This window comes from Miniopterus natalensis, chromosome 2, assembly GCF_054644295.1.
Source record: "Miniopterus natalensis isolate mMinNat1 chromosome 2, mMinNat1.hap1, whole genome shotgun sequence".
Taxonomy (NCBI): domain Eukaryota; kingdom Metazoa; phylum Chordata; class Mammalia; order Chiroptera; family Miniopteridae; genus Miniopterus; species Miniopterus natalensis.
Window position 1 is genome coordinate 13,512,063 of NC_142082.1, and position 26,237 is coordinate 13,538,299.

The 26,237-nt window shown below is 42.2% G+C and overlaps 1 protein-coding gene across 2 annotated transcripts; it reads left to right on the top strand.

Moving 5' to 3' along the window:
• Window positions 1–725: 725 nt before the first annotated feature.
• LONRF1 (LON peptidase N-terminal domain and ring finger 1) lies at window positions 726–26,237 on the top strand. Of its 2 annotated transcripts, XR_015714021.1 has the most exons (13): window positions 726–1,474; window positions 7,973–8,091; window positions 9,085–9,207; window positions 12,253–12,402; window positions 12,911–13,151; window positions 13,250–13,346; window positions 14,650–14,764; window positions 18,039–18,160; window positions 20,585–20,743; window positions 20,860–21,022; window positions 22,408–22,560; window positions 23,626–24,100; window positions 24,921–25,002. XR_015714021.1 is itself a non-coding variant. In XM_087814137.1 (12 exons), exons 1-12 carry the CDS (start codon window positions 757–759, stop codon window positions 25,077–25,079), a joined length of 2,319 nt encoding a protein of 772 aa, XP_087670263.1. In that variant the 5' UTR covers window positions 726–756; the 3' UTR covers window positions 25,080–26,237. The 2 variants fall into 2 exon arrangements, 1 of the variants encoding a protein (XP_087670263.1); XM_087814137.1 differs by lacking the exon at window positions 23,626–24,100 and having other exon boundaries at window positions 24,921–26,237.

The following is a 26,237-nucleotide window of genomic DNA, read 5'->3' on the forward strand; positions in this document are numbered from 1 at the left end:
GCCTTCCCTCTGGAAGGGGTCACCTCAGGAACGTGGCTGGGTCACTTTACCTCTAAAGTTGACAGACTCCAGACTTCGGGAGGCACAAAGTCGTCAGACTGCCCTTGAGCATCCCTCGGCCCTTTGCCTCTACCTGCCCATCTGTAAGCTGGGCATGAACTAGTGAAAGTGCATCCTCGCACCTGACAGCCGGGACCCCCCACGCAGAGGGCGCGGGTCCTTCTCGGGTGGGCGGGTGCGTCAGGGGGAGACGGCGACTCGGGGCTCAGACCCACACGGCCCACGGCCCCGCGGAAGAGCGCCCGGGCGGCAGAGGCGGGCGTCAGGCGACCGGCCTCGGCGGGAGGGGGCGGCGGGGCGGGGCGGGCAGGGGAGGGGGCCGGCGGCCCCGGCTCCGCCGAGCTTTGTTCAGTCACCCGCCAGGCCCTTCTTTCCCGAGAAGCCAATTAGATCCCGGCTGGGGGGTCATCTGACCTCGCGCGCTCCGCCAGGAGGGGCTCCGAGGGGGCGGGGCCAGCCGGCGGGCCCCGGGAGGACCCGGCCCAGGGCCGCGCGGGGGAGTCCCGGGCGCCGCGGCCGAGCCGGCCCCGCCCCGCGCGCGCCAGGCCCCGCCCCCGGGGCTTCCCGGGCGCGCGCCGCCCCGCCGTGTCCGCGCGCCACGCCCCCCTGCTCGCCGGCCGCGTGCGGAGCCGCGCGCCGCGGAGGCTCCGGGACCGTGGCGGCGGTTGGTGGCGGCGGAGCAGCCCTGCGCGGGCCATGTCTTTTCCGGCCGTGGCGAGGACCTCCTCGAGAGGGACCCGGGAGATGGCCCCCAGGCCGCGGAGCCGGGGCCGATTCTGGGAAGTGGGCGGCGGCAGCGGGGACCGGCTGGAGCGCGCCGCCGCCGAGTCGGAGCGCTGGGACCTGCTGCTCCGCCGCGGCGAGCTGCTGGCCCTGGGCGGCCACCTGAAGGGAGCGCTGGAGGCGTACGCGGCGGCGCTGCGCCGCGGGGCCCCGGTCAGGCCCGAGTGCCTGGGCACCCTGGTGGACTGCCTGGTGCTCAACTACCGGCTCCGCCACGGGCTGGGCTGGAGCGCCGCCCGGGCAGCGGGCGCGGACGCCGGCGCGGGCGGGCTGCTCAGCTGCCTGGGCTGCCGGGGCTTCCTGAGCGAGCCGGTGACCGTCCCCTGTGGCCACAGCTACTGCCGCCGCTGCCTGCGGAGAGAGCTCCGCGCCCGCTGCCGCCTCTGCCGGGACCGGCTGCCGCCCGCCGCCGCCGCCGCGGATGCTGAGGGCACCACCCCGCGGCCGCCGCCTCTGGCCGCCGCCATCGCCGCCTCGGGCTTCAGAACGAGCGTCGTCCTCAACCACCTGGCCGAGAAGTGGTTCCCGAGCCAGCTGGAGCGAGCCCGCGCGGCCGGCCGGCTCGGGGAGCTGCTGCACCAGGGCCGCTACCGGGAGGCCCTGGCCGCCGCCGGCGAGGCGCTGCGAGCAGGTGATCGGCGGGGATGCGGCGCGGGCCCTCCCGACCCCACCCTCCTTCCCCGACGGGCCGGCTGCCGGGAGCCCGTCCGCGCCTCCCCGGAGCGCCTGTTTCCCCGAGGCCTCCCGCCTCCCGGGTGCCGGGTCTCGGGGTCGTCGAGGGTGTGGGAGGGGGCGGCGCCCCGGGGTGCTTCGGTCACAATGGGGATCGCCCTCGGAGCGGACTGTGACGCGGCGTGGGGAGGGGCGCGCGGGCGCGGGGTTCCCTCGGCCGCGGCCTGGCCGCTGGGCGTGCGCGTCCGGAGGCGAGCGGGGGCTGGGGCCGGGCCGCCGGGGCCGGTGGGAGTCGGGCCGGCCGGGCGGCCGCGCTCTTCCTGCCGCCGCGCTCTTTCCGGCCATTGGCCGCGGCGGCGCGGCCGGGTCGGGCGCGGGGAAACGGCCGCCCGAGCGGGGACAGGAGCCCCGGCTGAGCCTAGGCGGGCAGCGTTTACCTTCATCTTACACAAAAGTCACCGGGGCAATTGGAAGCCGCGGGAGGGCAGAATTGCATAAGCTGGGGGGTGGCGTTGTGTAACGGGTGACGTCGAGGGGGCGTGGCGGGAGCGCGGCGCCCGCACCCAGCATCTGGGGGCCCCGGCCCCTGGGCTCCGGCGGGTGTCCGAGCTGCCCCGGGCTGTGCGGGTCCTGCCTGGACAGGCTTCCGGGATTGGTGCCTCTTGACGGCTTCAACCTATTTCAAGTCATGTTTCATAAACACATGTGTGCTTACTTTTGAATGACACCTAGTTCACGGTCAAGATGAAGAGGTAGTCCCAGTTCTTTGTCACGCCTCGGGTTGCTTTCGTGCTCCCGATCGAGCTGCGGGGAGTGGCCTTTAGGTCTTTTGTCTGTTCTCCAAGAAGCCGCTCAGGCCTCCTAACCTAGGTTAGCACTTAAGATGGTGTTAGGCTGTGGACGGGGACCTCGCCTGACTTGTCTCTGTAAAATATAGAGTTGTCCTGTAAATCGGTGGTTCTCTGCCAGGGAGATTGTACACCCCCCCACCCCAGGGGACATTATCTGCAGACGTTTTTAGTTGCCACCCCTTATGGGATTAGTGTTGGTACATCTAGCTAGGGATGCTGCTAAACATCCTACAATGCACAGGACAGCCCCCCACACAATAGGCCCAAAACGTCAAGCGTGTCATTGTTAAACCTTTTGTTAAATAAGCCTATTTCAAGCTTAGCATCTATATTTGTATGAAATAATACTTGGGGGAATAATCCCTACGGAAAGTAAGACATCTAAAGTATAAACTGATGTTAGGTATTAGGTAAATTTATAAACTATGTAATTTAAAGTATTTTGTTACGGTTCTTTTACCCTAAGTGCTTTGTAATTTTGAACTAGTAACAGTATATCAAGTTATTTAATACCTTTAGAGTTCAAAGCACAAACCTGGTACGTTTTCATATACTTTCACTATTTTTATGGGGAGTAGGCAGTTATAAAATGGAATAGAATGGCAGATCCAGAACAAAAGAGAACTTTTTGGTATACAAAATTCTGATACAACTTCACCTCTCTGGATGAACAGAGTATTAGAGAGGAAGTACAAACCGTCTAGGCCACTATCCTGATTTTAAAAACAGAAGCAGAAGCTAGGGCAGTGAAATGACTTGTCCAGAGTCCACAGTCAAATGGCTAGCTGGTTGTAGAGGCAACGACACTGTATCTTCTGGTTCTAAATGTTGGACCAGGATTCATCTTGCCTTTGTCGCTCATCCAGTGAAAATGTTTAACATAAATTTCCAAGGAAGTTTTTTTGTCACTGGTATAAAATAATGGATGGAACTTATTGACAGCTCTATTCAGTATTATGATTTTGTGATTTGACCTCTTAAATGAGGCATTTCATAAGAATTTAAGTCCTAATCCATGGAAGAACAGTGAGAACATTTACTAATTAAGATCTAGCTTAATGTTCTGTGGCCAATCTTTTAAGGAAGATTGTGCACCTTCCATTGAGGGTATTTAAATTTTTTTTTATTGATTGATTTTAGAGAAAAAGGAAGGGAGAGAGAGAGAATGAGAAACATTGATTTGTTGTTCCACTTATTTACACATTCGTTGGTTGATTCTTGAATGTGCCCTTACTGAAGATTTGAACCTGCAACCTGGCGTATTGGGAATACGCTCTAATCAACTAAGCTACCTGGCCAGGGCTGAGGGTATTATTATTATTAGTAGTATTTAACAGAAAAATACTCTGAAAAATCTACTTTTTCTTTTTTTTCAATTTGTGTAGACTGCACATGGGAATTTTGCCCACTCAACTACTTAATTCTACTTTTGCGTGACTAGAACCCAAGTCTCCTGACTTTCACCTCATTAATCTGTTTTTCCCTCATTTTTAGGTCTTTCAAAAATCGTTAATTCCATACTTGAAAATATGTTTAAATGAAACTAATGAGGATAACATTTTTCATCCTTTGAATTTTTAGTGGTAAAATATTATATGTTTAACAGTTTATGGGCATAAAGAAAAATATTTGGTAGAGTTATAAATCTGTTTGTACAGCCCGGCTGGTAAGGCTCAGCAGTTGAGCATCGACCTATGATCCAGGAGATCTCTGTTCAATTCCTGGTCAGAGCACATGCCAGGGTTGCAGGCTTGATCCCCAGTAGGGGGCGTGCAGGAGGCAACCGATCAATGACTCATCACTGATGTTTGTATCTCTCTCCCTTCCTCTCTCTGAAATCAATAAAGATCTATTTAAAAAGAAAATCTGTTTGAACAGTTAGGCTTTAACTTTTCTGAGAGTTGGCTAGTTAGCTAGATAGGCATTTGGAATGTATTTATATAATTGGACAGTTATAATTACTAATGATACTGTCATTGTTGACAATGAAAAAAGAACTTCACTATAATTTCTTCATGTAAGTCTTATAATGAAACAAGTAAATACTATTAAATAGAAAAAAATAATCTAGTCTACAGTTAGCCCACACACATTCAAATTTATCTGTCAGCAAGAAAGCTTGAAAACCTTTGCCAAAATCAGAAGTTTCCCATTGAGATTACATAAGTTTCTGTTGAATTGAAATATATTTAGATAACGCTTAATCCATTGATCTTTTGATATTAACTCTCAGATGTTTCATAACTTTCTATCTTTTTAGTATTCAAGGCTATTATGTAAAAGCCTTGTCTGCATTGAATCTTTGTACTTGAGTCTATTGAAATGATGCCACTTTGCTATGCTGCCTTCCTTTTAGTTTTAATGAATTTTTTTTACAGACTTGCCTCCCTTTTTACACCCCTCTCCCCCAAAAGAATGGAACAGAACAGTATAATTTACAGTTTGAACTGTTTTAAAAAATAATAATAATAATAAAGGTCATAAAGGGGAGAACATTTTATTTAAAATACTTGGAGAAGAAAATTTTTGTCTTTGTATAGTCTTTGATTTCACTGTTAGCAAGTATTTTTTTTCAAAAATATGTTTCTATTGACTTTAGAGAGGAAGGGAGAGGGAGAGACAGAAACATCAATGAGGAGGCATTGATCAGCTGCCTCCTGCACGCCTTCTGCTGGGGATGGAGCCCCCAACCCGGGCATGTGCCCTGACCGGGACTCGAACTCAGATATCCTGAATCATATGTGAATGCTCACCTGCTGAGCCATGCCAGCTGGGCAATTTTCTATATTTTTCAAATTTTATAAATAAATAACTTTTATAATTGAAAAAAAGTTTCTTGAAAATGAACTAAGGAAATAACCTGTTGCTAATCAAACATATTCCTAAGGACTGGAAAAAGATGAGTAATGATGACAGGAGGATTCTGCCCTTAGCCCACGAAATTCCTTGGACAGCTTAAGACTAGTTTCCTCAGGTGTATGACAGATTTTTGTTTCATTTTATTTGTCTAACGACTCAATATTACTGGGTCTAAAAGAAGAGAAAATGAGAGCATGAATTAAGGAGCTTAAGTGAACTGATTTTAATGAATTTTTCCTAGTTTAGTAAACATTTAGGAAGGGACTTGAGGATACAAAGACAGGAAATAATGGAAAAAACACAAAAATAGATTTCAAAATTAATGCTATGCATATACAGTGAAGGAACACAATAATAATAAAACACTCAGTAATGCTATAGTGTGTCACTTTCAGGTATTTTGTATGCATTAACTTGCTCTATGCTTTGGCTGTTCAAAGGGCCTCAATGAGTGCATTTAGTTCTTGTTTTAGAATTAAGAGGTGGCCCTAAACAGTTTTAAAAAGTATTGAGTTCACCTGATATTTTTTTTCATAATAGAGTCATCCAATATAATCATTCCACTAATATTTGTAGTTCTCAAAAACATTACCCATGAAGAAGTGGGGAGCAAGAGCTTTAAAATCTGACTCTCTTGTCATCTCTTTGGGAGTCTCAGCAGCTCAACAGTCTGAGTGTTTCTGTGTTGAGAGGAGAGAGAGGGGACAGTCTTTTTTCTTCTTTTTTTTTTGTATTTTGCTTTAGTCAGAGTGGAGCAGTTTGATAGATTGACTTGGTTTTCTCAAAGACAGGTCTTCTCAGTCACTTCCTCCAGTGCTGTGGAAAGGTGACTATTGAGCAGTGAAGGCATTGATGAAAGGGTGTGATATTCAGTACTTCTGAATGTGCGCAGCATCAGGTATAAGGCAATGGGGACTCGCTGTACAAGGGAAAAAAAGGGAAATGTTTTTAAATCCCAGGAAAGGATCCAGGAGTGGAATGGGCTGCTTGTTGTGACAGTGAAGTCCCTCTCTCTGGCGTTGCTGGAGCGGAGGCGGGCCTCAGGGATGCTGTTGGAAGCACCTCAGCTGTGGGCAGAGAACTGCACGTCCTGGGCTGCAGCCCTTTTTTACAGCTCAGGGTTTTTGATGCTGATGCATTTACAACTCACTCTTGGACTGTTTTGGCATACTCTTCTCTCTACTTTCTGAACTCCAGTTATCCTTGTCAAATCGGGATTACAGCCCAGCTGCTGTTGCTCAGTGGTTGAGCATCAACCTATGATCCAGGAGATCTCGGTTCGATTCCCGGTCAGGGCACATGCCCAGGTTGCGGGCTCCATCCCCAGCAGGGGGATGTGCAGGAGGCAGCCGATCCATGACTCTCTCATTATTTTTTTTTTATTATTATTTTTAAAATATATCTTTATTGATTTCATAGAGAGGAAAGGAGAGGGATAGAGCGATAGAAACATCCATGTTGAGAGAGTCATGGATCGGCTGCCTCCTGCAGGCCTCCAACTGGGGATTGAGCCACCTGGGCATGTGCCCTGACCGGGAATCGAACCCTGATCGCCTGGATCCTGGGTTGACGCTCAACCGCAGAGCCACGCCCGGCCAGGCGAAAGGCAAAATATTCTAAACATGACTTTTATTTAAGAAGTATTTTCAGAAAATATAAATTTTGTTCTTTAAACTTTTTCACTGGTTTAAATTTGAGAGAACAGAATCATTCCAATTCTCAAGCACCAACAATTAAAAAAGGCCTGCCTACTGTAGTTGTTCAGTTGAGAGTTATTTGTAGAAAAGTGATTTTTAATAAGCTGGAGTAAACCATGACGCTAGCAAGGAGTTGTATGATGGCTTGATTTAAATGAGGCATTGTAGGTCTTGATGCGCTTCTCACACAGATGCTTTGTTCTCGCATACATTTTTGAAAGCGTCAAAGATGAATAGCTTTAAAAGAATAATCAAGTTAATGTAATCTGTAGATGTACTGAAAATTAGTTTTTTGCTTAGACTTCCGTTTTAGAATCTGTATACCTGTAGTAATTGATTATTGTATTGGGTGAGCCAGCTAAGTGTCTGAAATTCTGATTGCCGTTGGATACTAATTTGGTTTTTCATGTAGAGATGCAGAGGATAGTGAAATTAACAACAAAGTTTTTTCCTAGGAATATTTGAAATGAAATCTGGTTTAGGATGGCTCAATACCATTCTTGCTAATGGCAGGGATTAAAATTTTGACCTCTTAAAATTGACTCTCGTCAACCCGTTTTCTCCCAAACCAGGACCATTATATACCTCATGAGATTGAGCCTTGGTCAGTCTTTGTTATGTGGAAGTTCCATGAGCAGTCGTGGCACTTATGGTTGCTTATAAATAGGGAGTTAGAAACTAGGGTATAAAAAATTAAGATTTACTATAAAAAGGCAAATCTTCTAAACATCCAAGACATGTCTTTTAAATCTGTGTAGAATGCCCTATTTTAAGAAGACATTTCTTAGAGGTGATTATTCATACTATAAAAATATTTCCAGTGTTCTGAAGAGCCACAATTTCCTCCACCAAAATAGTCTACTTATAGTGATTTCGCAGAACTTCTAGGTAAAATTCAACATGTGGGTAGGTTGCATATGCTGGGTTCACAACCTTTGGTTTGGTGGTGATGGACTGGAATCACTAGGTCAGTTATTAAATCTAGTATGTATTTTGTGGAGTGTATAATAATCTTAAAAACAATCAACTTTTATAAACCATTTATTTCAGAGCCCGGCAACTTGACTCTAAAAATTTACCGAGCTGAATCATATGCTGGTCTCGGAGAGTTCAAAGCAGCCATAGAGGATCTGAACACGGTTCTCTTCCAGCTGCCAAGTTGGCCTGAGGTAAAATTACTGCTTTACATTTTGTGTACATTTTAAAATCTCAACTGTAAGGAACATGCATTCAATTATGGTTATAAGTATGAACAGGGTGATTTGGTTGACTCTTTAAGTAAAAATATAGAGAGTTCTCAAAATCTAAGGTTAATATTTTGGATAAATAACATCTGACAATTTTTAAATTAAATCTGTTTCCTAACTAAAGAACAACCTGAATTCAAGGCACAGAAAAAAAAAAGATTTTAGTATACAGAATTTCCTCAAAGATACAGCTGGCCATGTTGTGAAGCTGGGTACAAACTGGCTATCGATGCAGGGGGTTACTAATGGGAAGAGAAGAGGTTCTTGAGGCTGGGGAACTGATTGGGGCGTTATGATGGGAACCAGGTGATTAGGCGGTGATTTAATAGAGTAGATGGGGCCCAAGGGGGTGGCCTTGCTATTTAGTTTGAAAAAGACTTGCGGCATGGATATAATTAGTTTGTTAACTGTCCTTCTTATCAAATTGTTGAGGCAAATCAGTCCATCTCCCACATATGTTCTTTAAGCCAGAAGTTGCTCTTGTGTCTTTTTCCTCCATTCAAGACTGTGCCTTTGGAGACAGTATAGTAAGGATGTTCCAAAAATTATAAATTAATAACAAAAACTAAGGAGAATCCCACACTGGCATGACTGGTTAGTACGAGGCACATATATATTAAGAATAAGAGGGAAAATGCTCTGTATGGACAACTTTAAAACATAAAAAAAGAAAGAACCCTTGGACTTAACTACTGAAGTGATATAATTAGAAATGTGGTTTTGAAGTCATCTGCTCGGCCCCAGTTCCTCCCTCTCCAGGGCAGTGTGTGAATAGACCTGTAAAGTGTTCCGAGCTCCTCAGTCATTCAGAGTTTCAAAGTAAGCATTTCTGAGCAGACCTTTTTTCTTTACTTGATAGTGTTTCTTTTTAAACAATTCTATCAATGAAAGTCATCCTATGTGCTTTTATTGAAGGTCTACTTCAGGAAAGGAAAAGTCCTCCACGATGCTGGCTTTTTAGGTGACGCCTTACAACTCTTTCTGCAGTGCTTAGCCCTTGATGACGATTTCGCACCTGCAAAACTAGAAGTGGAAAAGGTAATGAGTCTACCAACTTTCATACTTTAAGGCAGGGCTAAGACACAGTGCCTTTGAAAAACCCTAATTAGAAAACTGGGATAAGAACATAAGGAATCTGTAAGTCAAATTTAGCAGCAATTTGAGAAGTGGCTTTCAGGTTCATATACTTAGTGTATTGAATTCTTACTGGAGTCAGAACATTTCATTCACAGATATTTCAATGCATTGTTTTTGCTTAGTTACATTTGGATGTTCCCCAATAGTTTGTTTAATCTGAGCCAGGCCAATTATTCTTAATTAAACATTGTTGTCATGATGCTTCCGCTCAGGAATTTTTATGGGGTGCCTTTTGCCTTTCATTTCAGGTCTAAACTTTGCTTATTTTCTATGCGTGCCAGTAGTATTGCCCCAGTCAAGTTGTTTCCTTGATTTTTCTCAGCAGTCCACATTCTGCTTTCCAAGGTGTGTTCTGTAGTGTGTGAGTAGGTGCTAATTAAAGGGAAAAAGGGAACGGGCTTCTCTGATCAAATGGCTTTGGGGAACATTGGGTTAAACCAAGTTAAACAGGTTTCTTCAGAACACAGGTTTTGCTATACTAGCTTGACAGTAGCGTTCAGCTATTGTCAAACTTACAGAGCATCTGGAAAGACTAGAGCCTTCAACAGTTTTGGAGAGGAATCTACCCTAATGCAATTTCAGTGCCCAGTTATGATTCTTTCCTCAGTGTCATCAAAACATGCCACATTATTTAATCACCTTTGCCGTGTTCCTTAGAGTATGGCTTTTTGTCAGAATCTTGAGTGCATGGTAAACATAAAGATTCCCGGGCCCCACCATAGACATTTGGAGTTAGAGTCTCTGGAATTGGGGCATAGTTTAAGAAGCACCCCGGGAGAGTCTTACATTTACAGTTGTGTGTTTTTTGACTGTTCTATATTTGCTAGCATTACTTCCTGGTAAGACTGCAGACTCTTTACGGGCTTATAACTTTGCATTTTTCGTGCTGTTGGATATCCTTACATATCTGTAAATATTTCTTTGTTGGTTAATAAGGTTAGGTGAATGCAAAATAACTGATGCTTTGAAATATTTGTTTTTCCCTAGTATGCTTCTTGTAAATTATGGTATAATTTACATATTGAAATGCATGGCTTTTATAGTTCATTGAGTTTTGAGAAATTATAAACCCATGTAACAGCACCCCAATCAAGATATAGAATATCTTCATCAGCCAGAAAATTCCCTCATCTCCTTTCCAGTAAATTCCCTATCTCTCTGCTCCCAGAGGCAACTACTGTTCAGGTTTCTATTATTATAAGAGTAGTTTTGCCTGTTCTAGAACTTCATGTACATGGACTCATACAGCGTATACTCTTGTGTCTGGCTTTTTCCCCCCCAGCATAATATTTTTGAAATACATCCAATAATTTAAAAATATTTATTGTTCACTAAGTATTCCATTGTATGAACATACCACAATTTGTGGCATTCACAGTTAGTAGTGGTTTTCATTTGGATTATTTCTAGTTGCTGCTATGAACATTTTTGTACCAGTCATTTTGTGGACGTATGTTTTTATCTCTTTGGTAAACACCTAGGAGTGGAGTGTCTGGGTTCTATGGTAGGTGTGTATTTAATACATTTTTTCAAATCAAGGGAAATGTAAAATACACAGGTTTTTAAATGTTTGTTCATTAAATGGGGTATTGCTTGAGCACCTACCAGATATGCACACTTTTATTTACAGTGTATATATTTTCTTTTATTTACATGGAAATATCTGATTTTTGTGTATTTGAGAGAGAGTACAGCTGAAAAATATCAAACCTCCAATTCAGACTTTAAGAAATGCTCTGCTGATCATGTAAATACAGCTTATTTGACAACCAAAAAAATTTGAATCCCTCTCGCTTCCTCTGGCCAGGTTCTTCCCTCGTCTTGACCTACCGTGTTTCTTTGAGAGTTTTACATGTATTCCTGATAGAAATGCCCAGAAACGTTGATACTGCAGCTGCCTCTCAGGTGAACTCCCAGCTGTTATGGGGCAGCTGCTGTTTGGTGCTCCCAAACAAGAGCTAGCATGGTGACGGCCCGAGCAGATTATTTGTTCAGCGAGCAGCTAAATTCAGTGTAAATACATGGAATTTTAGAGCTCTGTAGTTAGAGGTCCAAGTTCTTTAGTTCATATAAACACTCTAAGTCCAGCCTTAAAATATAAATTGGGAGTGAACCATGAACTATTTTCACAGGATAGGCCTTGCTGATCTTCAGAGGTAAATATTTTCTACTTCTCCTAAGATCTCCCCTTTTTTTTTTATCCTCACCCGAGGATATTTTTTCCATTTCTTTTTCAGAGAGAGTTGAAGAGAGAGAAACATCGATGTAAGAGAAACACATGGGTTGGTTGCCTCCTGCACGCTCCCAGAGTGGGCCGCGGATTGAGCCTGCAACCGCAGTATGTGCCCTTGGCTGGAATTGAACCCAGGACCCTTCAGTCTGCGGGCTGACACTAACTACTGAGCACACCAGCTAGGGCGAGATCTCCTCTTTTTAAAAAATATGTCTTTAGTGATTTCAGAGAGAAAAAAGGAGAGGGGGAGAGAGAGAGAAACATCAATGATGAGAGAGTCATTGATCTGCTGCCTCCTGCATGCCCCCTGCTGGAGATCGAGCCGGCTGCCCAGGCCTGTGCCCTGACTGGGAATCAAACTGCAATCTCCTGGATCCTAGGTTGATGCTCAACTGCTGAGCCACGCCGACTGGGCAAGATTTCCTCTTTTTACAATCCTTACATTAAAAAGTCAGCCTTCACCTTCCCTTCTCAGTTGAACCATGCCCAGGCCTTCCTTTTGAGTCATTTCTTTGAGATGATTTGACCCCATTGAGGGATTTTGTAAGACTTTTAAATCGATTTGGCAGTTCTGCTTATTACTTAATCTGTTCCTCTCCTGCTCATTAAAAATAATGTCCCCTACAAGTTTTCTCAAAATTCTTAAATATCAGGTAACTTTATGTTATCCTTAACCAAATATTTTTTATTACTTTTTAATATTTCTCTTACAGATTTTATTTGATTTACTATCACCTGAAAACTTAAAAGAAGGCCTGAAGGATTCTTCCTGGAGTTCATTGCCGTGTACTAAGAACAAACCTTTTGGTTTTCCATCTGTAATGGAAGAGTCTCACTCTGCCAGTGAGGTTGGCCCAGAGCAGGTAAGAGCTCAGAAAAGATCACCAAGGGTTTAGTGTATCGTTTCTTTACAAGTTAAGATCTTCACTTCCCTCATTTCAGTACTAGAATCTGTTTAGGTACTTTTAAGCTATTTAATGTTGTCTCAATAGGATTTTTGTCTATAAAGTTTTATTTCACACAAAACTTATATAGAAAGACTTGTTCATTGATCATAATTTTAGAATGTTAGAAAAGTTGTAGTCTCTTGGAAAATTGAGAACATTGTATTTATTTTAGTTTTCTCAGGGTAGAAACAGCTAAATCAGCATAATGGCTTAACCCTCATTATAACATAAGTTACCTGGATGTCTAGGGCTGTGTAAATACCGGTAAACATCTACTTGCCAGGGTTTTAGAATTAAAAGTTGCTGCTGTTAACAGTAGAAGGAACATTATAAGATATTGAAATTTCATTTTGGTTTGATTCTTGGCATGAGCAGTAAAGGATAGTAAAGAAATGCAGATACCCTTGTTATTGTATTTTTGTAGAACAAAGAAATACCGGAGGCCCCGTCAGAACCTGTCAAAGGAGGCTTAAACCGTGCCAGGTCAGCACAGGCTATAAATTCCACAGAAATGCCAGCCAGACAGGATTGCTTGAAAAGAGTGTCCTCAGAGCCTTTACTCTCTGTCCAAGAAAAAGGTGCTCTCCTGAAAAGGAAGTTGTCTCTCTTAGAACAGGACGTGGTTGTCAATGAAGATGGAAGAAATAAGCTTAAAAAGCAAGGAGGTAAAAGTTTCACTAAACTCATGTAAAACATACTTACTTATCTAGAATAACCTTTAAAAATTTCCCCCCAAAATAACCCTGTCTCTTTGTTTAAATAGAAACTCCCAGTGAAGCCTGTGCGTTTTCATTAACTTATGGCGACATCCCAGAGGAATTAATAGACGTATCAGATTTTGAGTGTTCTCTCTGCATGAGGTAAGTAAGTAAACTTTTATAAAAGATGAATATTTTATATTAATTTGAATAAAATACACAGTAGATAAAGGTAACCTACTCTGTAATAATGGACAATGTAAATGAACAGAATACTGTGCTAAAAATCACTAGATATGAATTTTACTCCTAGGTTAACCTTTCATGCCTTGGACAAATAACTTTAATGTGTAAGCCTCAGTTTTCCTTACTTAGAAAGTGGGGTCAGTGTTTGCATAGCCTTTCTCACAGTGTTATAAGAATCAATGACTTAAATATAAAAAGTACCTGGAAAATTGTTAAGTACTATAAAAGCTATACTTATTACTAAAACTTACAAATATGCGTGCTTTTAGATTTGGGTAAGACTTCTAATTATGTATTATACTATCTAAGTTTGTACCTGACTATCTTGTGTATATAAACTGTAAAATCCTGTTGAAGTACCATTGAATAAGGATTTCCATTAAGTACAAGCTTAGAATGCTAAAAGACTGGTACGTAAGTTGTGTGGAGTCAAAGGAACAGGGCCTGAAGAGTCGGGAGACCTGGTACTGGCCCCACGAGGCTGGTAGCAACAGGCTGTGTTCCCGAGTGAGTCTCCTAACTCTGAGCCTAGGTTTCTTCATTGACAAGGTGAGGGGATTACACAGGACAATTTCTGAAATACCTATACATCTAATAGTACTTCTAGGAAATTCAGAGGTATTTCAGGAAATAATTATAATGTAAGTAAAATTAGTTTTCCCATATTATTTGAGTATTGCATTTGGTATTAAGCCTAATATTTCTTTAGGGTTTAAATGTAATATTTATTGGATTATTCCTTTTAATGAATTTGATATAATAAACCTTTTATAAGCTTATTAAGAAAATCAGTTTTAAAGTGAAGAGAATATAATCTATATGAAAGCTATTTAGTGATTATTAATGATGTATTTTATATTATTTATTTTGCATTAAGGCTTGGAAACATGGTGTGTATTTTACATTTACTGTGTGTCGCAGTTTGGACCAGCCACATTTCAAGTGGTTAGTGCCACATGTGGCGAGTGGTTGTTGTATTGTTAGTGAAGCTCTGAGTTCTTGGCAGGGAACCTCTGTTGATAGAGAACATTTACAGTGTTCCTCAGGAGAGGGAAATTGCCTTTACCACTGCCCCTTTCCTCTTCTGCCCACAGACCCTCCTTCCTCCTTCTCTAGATAGAGGTTAGTGTTATGGTTCTATCGTTATTTGTCCAGTTTTTCCAATAGATAGTTTAATGTGAAAACTAACTTGTATTTCATTCATTTTGGTTGATTGCAGGTTGTTTTTTGAGCCAGTAACAACCCCTTGTGGACACTCATTCTGTAAGAATTGTCTTGAGCGTTGTTTGGATCATACACCATATTGTCCCCTTTGCAAAGAAAGCTTAAAAGAGGTAAACATTTTATCTGTTTATTGGTCTCAAGTTTGGCAACATGGTTTTACTTCTGCTCAGCCAAAACAATAGTGATTGTCAGGTTCAGAATGAATTCTGTTATATATGCTGAGCAACCGAGAAGGATAACTTCTCATTGCCATATGTGAGTGTTGGAGAAAGTGAGGTTAGAGAGGGTAGGGGAAGCAGAGAGGTCCTGGAGACCAAGCCCCTGTACTTCATGTTTTTAACTAAGAGGGTATGGTTAAGTACCTGTCAGACATAGGTTCAGTTTTAATGACGACAATATTGGGGGAAACCCAACTGCCCTGCCTCCCACTGCCAGTAATAGGTCAGATTTCTGGCCTGGTTCAGTCCCCTTAACGTCTGGAACAACTCTCTCCAGTAGACTTCCTGCATTGTGGGAAATGCTCTACTTCTGTGCTGTCCAACATGGTAGCCACTAGCCACATGTGAGTATGAAGCACTTGAAATGTGGTTAATGTGACTGAGGAATTGTAATTGTAATTTTAATTCATTTACATTTAAGTAGGTGCATATGACTATTGGCTACCACATTGGACAGCACTGCTCTAGGAAGTGGTAGACTGGACAGGAGAGGAAGGCACAGCTTCCCACACCCCTTCTTGTAGAGTCAGTGATCAGCGCTAGTAGCCTGTGTTAGGAAAGCAGCTGGATCCCAGGTAGGAATGGATCTTCTGCAACAGGTGGGAGGACAACACCCTCTCAGTCTTGCTTGGGCAACTGGAGATCCCCTTGAGCTCCAGCTGCACTGATAGCATTGATAAGGGAGAGGATCCTGTCTTTGGTGGTTGATAGGGTTGTTTAAAGAAAAAGTGTCTTCCAAACATGAATAAAAAATTAATAACCATTTTGCTATTGAACATACATAGCTATTTTCTATATATAAAACACAACTCTGTATAGGTATTATTATATGTGCATTGTTATGTTTGATAGGTAAAACACAAAACCATATACAGAATGTTCACAAAGTCAGGAAACAAGATAAACTTTTTTTTTTAAAGAGTTTGTTAATTACATGTTCAACTAATACTCAGTGTTTTATGGTGAAGTACTCTAAATATGCTATTTTTCCTGTGTTCCCAGAGTTTTTAGATACTTTCTAGTATATTATGTTTTATTTTAGATTAACAATTAGGTACATTGCTTTAAATTTAGAGATACCTCACCTTAAAAAAATGTTTGGAGTTTGAAAGAAATAAGCATATTATTTAAAAATATAACTAATATACTGTTTTTAACAACTTTATCCTGTGTCCTGACTTTGAAAATACCCTGTATAATATGATTTGTACAAACTAAATATATATACATCTTTTATTGATTTTAGAGAGGAAGGGAGAGAGAGAAAAAGAGAGAGAGAGAGAGAGAGAGACATCAATGACGAGATTGATTGGCTGCCTCCTGCACGCCCCCTACTAGGGATCGAGCCTGAAACCCGGGCATGAGCCCTGACTGGGAATTGAACCCTGACCACCTGGTTCATTGTTGGATGTTCAACACTGAGCCACGCCGGCCGGGCCAAAATATATATTTTAAAAAATTAAAATTGATATGCTCTACAGTTTTATGTTTTTCGTGCTTGTGATTTTATTTTGCTCAGTTTTTCATTTAATTATATTTTGAAGATTGGATTTTTATAGCAGTATAATAATCTAATGATTTAACATTTCTCTATTGTTGGGTTTGTAAATTGTTTTGTTTTCTCTTTTTTATATACTATGTTTTACGTCTTTGACCATTTCCTTAGGATAAATTCCTGGGAGGGAAATTACTAGCTTAAAGGTCTTATGTTTATAAGACTCTTAAAACCATTTGCCAAATTGCCTAGGTCCCTAGAAATGTGCAAATTTAGATTCCTATCAGTAATGTGAGAGAGGCCACACTGCCCCAAATTTAACATATGAGTATTACATTTTAAAACATCTTTATTAATTGAATAGAAAAGTGGTAATAAAATTGCTTATATAATGTCTATAATGTGATTAATTTTATAATAAACTTGTTAGTTATCTGTATCTACATTATCTGCTCAAGAGTACCACTCTTCAGTGGTTCTCAAAGTGTATTCCCCTGACCAGCAGCATCCGTGTCACCTCAGTCCCCACTTCAGAGCCACTAAGTCAAAAACTCTGGGGTACAGTGCAGCAATCTGCATTTTAACAAGCCCTGATTCATGCTAAAATTTGGGAACCTTCTCCTAGCTTCTCATATTTCCTACTCTCGTTTTCATTGGATAATGCCAAAACCCTTGTTTATGCTGGATCCACAGGTTAAAGAATGACCTCTCTTTATCTTACCTCATCATTGTCTCCCAAGAGTTTTCCTCAGTACTTTTATTAAATAAATTTGTACTGGGCACTTTCTTTGTCCAAAGTCCTGTATACTCTGACCTGATCCCTTCCCCTGTGCAGTTTAGTTCAGTTACAGAGATGTGATGTATCCCTGCATGTAATACAGTGCAGTGCAATATGGGGTTCTTGGGAGACAGGAGAAAATAGGAAGACTTTATAAATATGGTAAAAATGGAGCCAGACCTTAAGATAGATGGGCTTTTTTATAGGCAGGAGTGAAAGAAATGGCTTTTAGCAGTTGGAATAATGACATGAAAATGCACGAAGGTGGCAATTTTTCAGAGTATGAAGTGGTTAAAATGCACCATTTTATACAGAGTCCTGAGGATCATACAGGAAAAGCGATGAGGGATAGTAAGGTGACAGGGGAAGGAGAATCTGAAAGAAAGAAAAATTATCCGAAACTCTGCCACCGAAATAGAGAACATAAAAATTGGTGTGTGTGTGGGGGGGGGGGGGGGGGGCATAGTTTTGCTGTTTTAAAACAAGGCAAATGCATCATATTCTTTATTCCTTACCTTATTTTTGTTTCTCAGTAAAAATGCTAGTTTCAGGTACCCATAAGCTGTCAGATGGAAACTGGCCTTGGGTGTGGGAGATGGCAGGCACAGGGCTGACAGCTGCTAATAAAGGACTTGTGATCATAGCGAGACACAGGCCTTGTATGGAAAGCTTGGGTCGAGCTGCCACCATGCAGCTTTATGCTCTTGAGCAAAACCTCAGATGGGTTTGCCCGTTTAGCATCATCCACTGTAAGGTTCCCCCTCACTAATTCAGTTAATTCAGATTGACTGTATAAATATGTAATAAAGGCTTTACTACATTAGCTATACTGTTTTGCCTGTTTTATACTGTAGGAAAAAAGTATCGGAATGTAAAATAATATTGTCTTTTAGTATCTAGCAGATAGGAGGTACTGTGTCACACAGCTGTTGGAAGAATTAATAGTGAAGTATCTGCCTGATGAGCTGTCTGAGAGAAAAAAAATATATGATGAAGAAACTGCTGAACTCTCACAGTAAGTTTCTTCTCATAAAAACACAATCAAATTTCAAGCTACCACCCTATAAAATAGGTGAAACCTTCTCGTGGCAAGCTGGATCCTGTGTTTAGTTCAACCCATATAGTCAAAGGCATATTTTAAACAAATATCGGTCAGCTTCCCTTGTCCTAAACAGAATTTTTTAAAAGTTCGTTTGTAACTGCCAGATGTTCTGCTGGGAAATATTGACTCAGCTCTTTGTATTTAAGCAGCATTTTAGGTGGGGGAGGGCTTTCTTACAGTGACATCAGGCAATGGAATCCGGAATGGAGAGGTGACTCTGGTATCTGGTTGCTGGGCACAGCAACCCTCAGCTAGGGCAGGAGGAAGGCAGGGGATAAATGGTCTGGACTGGCAGGAGTTCAGCCAATTAGAGGCTTGGAAGGTGGGACCTTGAGGCCTTAGACTGAAATTGGAAAAGGGGGGTGGGTGACTTAGGCGCCAGATTCTCAGTTAGTGAAAATATTGACTTGTAGCACAATTGTCAGTAACAGGAAAGTGAAAACCCTGGAGGTAACTGGGATATAGTGAACAGACCACTGGGAAGAGCACTTCATGGCTGATTGGGGCAGGGTAGGTTGGACCTGGTTTTGTTGCTCTGTACACCTTTCTTGTACTTTTCTTTGCCCACGTCTCTTCCTCTTGGACCAGTCATTTGAGTCTCTTTAAATTTCTTTCATAGGCTTTTATTTTCTTAGCTCCTTTTCTTTCATTTTCTTTTAACTAGACACACTAAAGAACAAAATTGCATTTTCTCTGTGCTGTTTTTATTGAACAACTTTTAGTTTCCATTATTTTTCAGATTATAAATGGAAGATTTTGTATTTCTCACTTTCTAAGAAAAATTTAATTGTGCTTGTAGTCTCTTCTTCAGTAAAAGACTTTTGATCTTTTCTTTATAGAAACTGATATTGATTTGTCTTCTTGGGGAGCTGATCTTTTATTGTGTGATTTTATGATACAAAATATTCTGAAGTGCAGATTATGAAGCTTTTTGGTCAACACTGCAAAAAGCTGGCTGTAAGAAAGCTTCAGATATACTTTAAAATCTTATAGTGACACCACCAGACCTCACTGAAGAGTGTAGTCCACAAATAACAGACCGTAGTAGCGTGAGGGGAGCTGAGGTGATGGAGGGAAGCTTGAGGGCATCTTGCTGCTCACTGATGAGGCTACTTTTGTTAAGGTCCTCCCCTGGTAGTTACAAGTTTTACTAATTAATAGCTCTACTGGGTGTTTTGGGGTTTTTTTTCAGTTCTTGTGTTCATAAGGAGAGTGCTCAGTGATGGTAGAATACACTTTTAAAAGTAGAGGAGCTAGCACTTGTGTATTAAACATGTTTTGATTAAACAGTACTTTTGCATATGTACCTTCTGATCTTTCTGAAGAAACTAGAAAATATAAATGAGCAGGGAGCAAAGCCCTAATGGGTAACCCAAAGGGAGTTTCCTTTGGCATCTTGGCATATATCCTTTTAGATTTTAATATACATAAATACATTTTAAACAGATGGGATCATTTTATTCATATTATTCCATAACCTCTTTTTCTCATTAATGTAGACATTTAAATGTGTCCCATGTTACGGCTGTGTTGTAACTTATTTTACTAGCCCTCTCATTTTGCTTCTAAGTTTTGGCTGCTGTACACATTGCCACCTTGAACATTCTTAGTACTTGTGGGGGGAAAGTGAGCCTGTTGGTTCAAAGGATATGACCATTTAAAACCATTTTTGATGCACACAGCCAAACTCCACAGCGTGGTTGCCCCATTTTGGTCTGCCCCGCACTGCCAGCCTCTCCACACCTTGTAAATGCTGGGTGTTGCTTGTATCTTCATTTTCTGCCAGTCTGGCAATGGAAAAATGTGTCATTTTAATTATCTGGAAAAACGTTATTGAATTACCTATTTTTGATAGTGAATTTGAAAATATTTTTAACGCCTAAGAATTTTTAATGATTTGCATTTTTTTCTGGGAGCTCATTTTTTCTCATTGTTATCTAAAAGTAAGAGTGTTTTACGTATAAAAGATTAACTCTGTGACGTTACAGATATTTGAGACAGGTATTTACTATTTCAACATAAAATAGTAAATGGTCAGTTGCTTTTTTGATTCATAAAGATACTTAGCTCTGTACGATAACCTGGTATCTTGAATTCAGATTGACTCATTGGCTTGTGTACTTAAGAGGATGACAGACAGACAGATGTTTTTGTGTTAATATTGTATCTGTGAGCGCAGTGAAGGCGATGCTGATTCTCATTCTTGCCAAGAGTAAAAGTCACCTTATTTAAGGCTAATTTCTTCTTGTTTTATATTAATTTGCTACTGTTTTAAGCTTTACTCATTTTGGATGTATGTTCTGATACTAATAACAATGAAACTTCTCTCTTCTTCAGCTTGACCAAGAATGTTCCAATATTTGTTTGCACTATAGCCTACCCCACTGTGCCTTGCCCTCTTCATGTATTTGAGCCAAGATACAGATTGATGATTCGAAGAAGTATACAAACTGGAACTAAACAGTTTGGGATGTGTGTCAGTGATACACAGAATAGGTATGCTTTTTGTGGCTTAAATATTTTTATTTATATTGGAACTTTTCCTTGAATATTATTGAGAACTCGTGTGCTTGTTGCTTGAACTTTGATATTAATTGGAGTTTTTCTTTTAGTTTTGCAGATTATGGTTGTATGTTACAAATTAGAAACGTACATTTCTTACCTGATGGGAGGTCTGTGGTTGATACCGTTGGCGGAAAGCGGTTTAGGGTTTTAAAAAGAGGAATGAAAGATGGATATTGCACTGCAGACATTGAATATCTGGAAGATGTTAAGGTATTACCCAACGTTGTTTTCCAGCACACTTAGGTACACTCTGTCCTAGGCATTGGCCAGGCATCCGGGCTGTGTTTTCTAGGCAGATAGAACAGTTCTTCCTGTCAGAGACCCTCATCAATACTTATGCAAATTAGTTTCCACTTCCCCTTTTCTCATCTTGCTCTTAATCACTGTGAGTTCCAAGAGAACTGGGAGACCAGAACCTAGACCGGCTTCATTTCTCAAGGCTCAGCAGCCAGCAGGTGCCTGGAATGTACGTGTGTGTGCATTTGCATGGTAGGCACGTCACAGGAGCAGTGGTTGAATTTTGACCATTTTTAAGTGTACAGTTCAGCGGCATTAAGTGCATTCTCATTGTTGAGCAAAAGTAGATGCCTCTTAAGCTTTCATTTTGTGTGCCATTTCAGATCTTTCAAAAAAGTATGTTTTTTTGCCTCTTCTGTGCTATAGACTCACCTTTCATATTTCAGAATGTACTTAGAATCCCTTTGTTGTTTTTCTATTGAGTCATCCTTGAAGTGCGAAAGGCTGAGCCAAGCCTGGTGTTTGTTCAGATGGGTTAATGTATATGGAACAGAGCACTCCCTGGCAGGTAGTGAGTGGGATGGAAATGTGCGTTAAAGCAGTCGGGATGAGGTGGGTGAGTTAATGTTCCATCTTCCAGCTGAGTGCGTCTGTGAGACCGACCACTCTGGGTCTCAGGCTGCAAGGCTGATGCATTTAATTTCGCACTTTGATGATGCAGTAGTCTGCAGAGCGTCTGGAGGGATGGCTGAGGGAGCCACAGCCTTGGGCCTTTATAGCAGGAGAAGTCCAGTGTTGCATAAATTATCCTCTATCTTTTTATAGGCTAAGTTATTTGCTGCATATTTTTTGTTTTCATTTCTTGACCCAGTTCCATGGTGAAAGGTGTCGTTACACTTGTCTTCCATCCTGTTACGCTTTCTGCCATGTCATCTGTACCTTACCCCCCCATCTTTCCTTTTATTGTAGCATCTGTACTCTTCTGCTTTTTGTTTCACTGCTTTCAAAAGCCACTGATCCATAAAGACAGAAGGAATTCCAAATTGGGGTAGACCTTTGTCCAAGGACTCACTCTCAGCCCTACCGCTCCTCCTGACTGGGGGCTGTTGGTAGGGGGCTGTTGCACTGCTGCTCAGCAAGGCTGGGTGGAGGCCAGGCCTTGCTGTCTTTCTGTAGTGTGGTCCACTGGCATCATGTGAGGCAGAGGTGTGATATATATTGCATGAGAATATTACTCTGATCCAGCACCGAAATAGGCATTCCCTGTTTTGTTTTGTTTGTTTCTTCCATTTCTGTAGAATTGGTGATATTAGACAGAGAAGATTAGACACAGAAGTCTCACTAACTTGTGTTTCTAGGTTGAGAATGAAGATGATGTAGAGAATCTCAGGCAGCTTCACGATTTGGTGTATTCTCAAGCCTGCAGCTGGTTTCAGAACCTAAGAGACAGATTTCGAAGCCAAATTCTTCAGCACTTTGGATCGATGCCCAGGAGGGAGGAAAACCTTCAGGTATGGTGGCTTTGATGTTATTTCCAAAAGTCTCACCTTTTTTAATAAACCCAAGTGAATAGGTTTTTAACTCTCCTTTCTTGTTGCCTTTTTCACGTGCATCTCCTTGGAACCCGTCTGTAGAATCATGCCCATGCTCTCGCACAGCGGCGTGCGCCGCGTCTTCTATGGGAAGGGGCTGCAAGTAGGGTCAGCTCGTCGCCTGGAGGAGTGAGGGCCAGGGAAGGAGCAAGCCCTTAACTGAGGAGAAATAAGACATGAAAAATGGGGCATGGTACCACCCAGTATATCGTGACTGCGAGACAGCTGTGCCTTTGAGCCAGTCTGCCGTCATTCTTGGACAGTTGAGAGATGTATCATTTTCTGTCAGATTTTTTTCTCACCTCTCCTTTTGTTCCCAACTTTCAGCCTGGCAGTGAAATTCCTTTTTGTCTCTTCGTGTTTAATACTACACTTCTCAGGAAACTGATGTTCTTATGGTCTAACTCAGGTGCTTAGGGCTTACATTTAAGCTTAATCTAATGTGCAGCAGACACTTTCTGGGCAAGCAGATCTGTGCAGTAGGCGCTGTCAAAGGCAAACAGGAAGAGTCCCTAGCCTGGAAAATCTGAGTTTAGACTTGTCAAGCACTGACTTTTAGGTGTAAACATTTTGAATTGAAGCGAATAAAGCATTTGTGGTCAGAATGTAATAGATTTCATAGAGGAATGACTATAAATAAATATATGAAGATGGAGAGCTAATAGATCCCACTGTGATGCACACTGCCTCTCATTTCAGTTTTCAAAGGCTAGTGTAAGTCAGTCTGGATCCCAGCTGAATGCTTCCCCTGAACATGAAAGTTCAGCGTCAGACCATGTAACTGAGTACTTGTTTTGGGTCTAGCATGCTTGGTTTATCCTTTGTACCTGAATCTGATTAAACGCGACAGAAATGGCTTTTGGTAAGCACAAAATTGAATAAAGAAACTTTAAGGGTTAACAAACCAACTAGTAGAGAAATTCAGCATCACTCTGGCATCGCCTTCCCCACCCTCCCCTTTCACTCTCCTGCCCCCTTCTGCAGTCTGTGGAAGTCAGGACTCGCCAGGAACCGGGCAGCCGCTCAGCGTGTTCCAGGAATGAAGGGCGCGCTGCAGGATGTGGGTCTGCCCGCAGCTGGGGAAGATCGGGGCCTGGGCGGCGGTCAGGGAGTCTGCCCGCAGCCTGTGCCCGCCGTAGTGAAGCGCACTGCTGCTCAGGACCTTGCGGGGAAGCTGCTGTCATTCTTAGGAATCCTGGGGAAGTCCCCACCATGTCGCAGCTGCAGCAGTGGAGCAGGTGGTTTTCAAGACTTCTCTGGAAGCTTCTGTAAATCTCACATCTGCCCACAGTTGGCAACAGTCTCCAGAGAATAGTGGCTTCCTCTCTTCCAACTCACACATCTAAAAGGAGTGCCTCTCACTGGCCAAATCTAACCTGGAACCATACGGGGAAGGGGGGTTCTGGGAAATGTAGTTTTCTGATGTCTCTGATCTGCAGAAGGAGGTGGTCATGCTGAGGTGAGCACAAACAGTACATAAGTACAGAAATCTATCTAGTGTGATTCTAGGAGTGTATTGAGATCAACACTGATGTCATAGCTCCTTTTGTCATTTTGAAATTTCATGTTTCATGTTCAATAAGAAGAAGTTGAATGTGTAGTAATGGTGGCTTAAACATTCCTTCATATAAATTCCTGTTCTTTCAATAGCCAGTAGTCAGCCCTTTCAACATCAAGGGGACTTCTGTCTTTCCTAGGAGTCCACAGTTCTTTGAAGAAATTTTAAAATAACTGACTTTAAAAAAAATGTTTTAAGTGTATATTTTAAGAAAGCATTTTTCAGGTAGGCGCAGTTTGCCCCCGTGGGACATTGGTAATATCTGGAGACATTTGTGACTGTCACAACTCAGGAGGTGCTAATGTAGAGGGCAGAGGTTCTGCTAAACAGGCCACAATGCAGACAGTTCTCATAACAAACAGTTATCTGGCCCCAAATGCCAGTAACCTGAGGTGGAGGAAACCCTGCTTTGAGGCAGCTCAGTGCAGAGGAAAGAGTGTTGGCTGTTGAGTCAGGTCTGGATTTGAGTCTTGGCTCTGCCATGTATGAGCTGAGAGATCTTGGACAATTTGTCAATTTGCATTACATTTTTGAGCTTCAGTCTTCCAATTTTATGTGGGCATAGTAATAGCCTTCTTTGCATGATTGATTAAAAAATTTGAGAAAAGGCCTGGTAGGGGAAATGATCATTAAATAAAGACTAGCTTGTTGACGGGTTGTTACTGTTGTTATTGCATAAATATTTGTTTTATTAATCCTATAAAATGTCGGTTATTTTCAGGCAACTCCTAATGGACCTGCCTGGTGTTGGTGGCTTCTCGCAGTTCTCCCTGTGGACCCCCGATACCAGCTGTCAGTTTTGTCAATGAAGTCCCTGAAAGAACGGCTGACAAAGATACAGCATATCCTGACCTATTTTTCTAGAGACCAATCTAAGTAACGCGCTGCTTGGATCTTCCCTTAAAGTTACCCTGACCTGGCTGTGGGGACGGCCAGGTGCCCGCTGCCTTTGCACATCCAGCGCTGGTCTGAGAAGTGTAATGAAACTCTTGTGATTTTTTTTTCCTTCAACCTCCAGAATCATGTGGTTCTGCAAATGAATACCCTCAACTAGGATTTAGACCACTAAGCACTTGCACAGGAAAACACGCAGCGAATGTGTGTTGAACCTCGACATTGTGATGAAGTTGCACTATGTACCATAATCTAAAGTGAAACGAGAACTCTGTGTGTGTGTGGAGTGTGTGCGTGCGAGCGTGTGGGTAGTATGTGTGCATTTTCTCTGGCTTTAAGATTTTAAAAGAAAAAAAAGCCATAGAGAGCAGAACTCGCCGAGGGTTGTTTAATCCCCAGGTTTACAACAGTAGCGATACAAGGTTTTGCGAATTGAATTTGCCTCAGATTTCTCTGTCCTAATGCTTATATTTGCACAAGTCTGTAAACTGCGGTGTTGCATATCACTCTGTTGGAGAGCCTGCTCTTGCTGAACTGTCTTGACCATTGACTATGATACTTTCTTATTTATGTAAATACGTGCATCCCAGCGGCCGACAGGCATTGGGTGCAAAACCTAGAGCCAGTTTTCAGGAACAATTGCAAACCTGACATGGTACTGTGCATCTATCTATTCACAAAACACTTAAACTGTGAAAATATGGTTTACATTTAACTGTACATAAAGGCAAATGGAGACCCCAACTCAGTACCAGTTAGTTTGTACATTTTAGGGGGCTTTTCACTTTAACTGCCCATCTATGTAATTTATAGTTCGACATGATGTGTCTGTTAAAAAAAATTACATAGTGTAAACCATTAAGGACCCGAGGGAAGAGAAGAAGCTTAATGTAGAACTGAGCTTTTACAGTTTGTTTTGTTTTTAATTCTGGTCTGGTGCAAACGTTAGTTATGCCTTACTCATACCACTTCGATCGCCATGCTGCGGCGTGGCTATACTCATGCTGCCCTAGGACTTTTGTAATTATTTGTTGCAAATTTAGGACTGTCCCTATTAACTTTCTTTTATGTAAGTAATTTGTAAAAATTTCTGAAAAACTTGCTTTTGCTTATTTAATTTTAATAAAAGCTAAATTCATAATAA